This window comes from Eurypyga helias, unplaced genomic scaffold (assembly GCF_000690775.1).
Source record: "Eurypyga helias isolate BGI_N326 unplaced genomic scaffold, ASM69077v1 scaffold18831, whole genome shotgun sequence".
In the NCBI taxonomy this organism is placed as follows: Eukaryota; Metazoa; Chordata; class Aves; order Eurypygiformes; family Eurypygidae; genus Eurypyga; species Eurypyga helias.
Window position 1 is genome coordinate 1 of NW_010231703.1, and position 870 is coordinate 870.

The 870-nt window shown below is 61.1% G+C and overlaps 1 protein-coding gene across 1 annotated transcript in view; it reads left to right on the top strand.

The window, feature by feature from the left end:
* Window positions 1-637: 637 nt before the first annotated feature.
* LOC104516749 (neuron navigator 1-like) overlaps window positions 638-870 on the top strand; it is a gene marked incomplete at its 5' end in the record, with an annotated part of 8,946 nt that continues 8,713 nt past the window's right edge. The window contains 1 exon segment of the mRNA XM_010161181.1: window positions 638-808. Coding sequence (XP_010159483.1) covers window positions 638-808 — 171 coding nt within the window.

The following is an 870-nucleotide window of genomic DNA, read 5'->3' on the forward strand; positions in this document are numbered from 1 at the left end:
GGCAAGCCCTGTCCCACCTGCCCCCCGTCCCCCCTGCTCCCCGTGTGACTTGCTGGGTCTTGTTTTTCTCTTCAACACCCCCAGCAGTCCTAACACCCAGTGCCTCGTGCTTTTGGCCCACCGAGGTGCTGGGTTGTGCCCAGGGGCCAGGGATGTTCATCACCTCTGCTTCAGGGTGTCTCATCCACCTTTGGGGCTCTGCCTGCGGCTCCCTGCCTCTTGGTGGGGGGGCCCCGCAGGGCAAAAAAAAAAGGATTTTTGTGTTCTTGGAGAGTTTGAGGAGTCCAGGCAGATGATTTGGGGCAGATGATTTTGGGTTGGGTCCAGACAGGTGAGGGGGGGCAGTGGGTGGTGAGCTCCCCTCCTGCACCCTCAGGTGATGGGGCTGTGGCATGGTGGTGCCCACTTTGCCCCAGGGCGATGGATTTGTTTCTCAGCCCTGAGGTTACCTTGGTGCTTGTGTTCAGGTCTTCCCAGTGTAAGTCTGTGGTTTAGCTTTCCCCCAATCCTGGCCCTGCTTTGGAACCATGATCCCTGCTTCCTCTCCACATCCCAGCTCTTGTGCTCCCAGCCCTGCTTCCCAATCCCAGGTCCCCAGCGTGACTGACCCTGCCTCTCCTCGGCTTTCTGCTTGCAGTGAGCCCCACTGCTGCTGCAACCCCGCGGATCACCCGCTCCAACAGCATCCCTACCCACGACTCCACCTTCGAGCTGTACAGCACGTCCCAGATGGGCAGCACCCTCTCCCTGGCTGACAAGCCCAAGGGCATGATCCGCTCGGGCTCTTTCCGGGACCCTGTGGATGACGGTGAGAATGTGCTGAGCTCCAGTCCAGGCAGAGGGGGCTGCCAGGGGGGCGGTGGTGGGGCT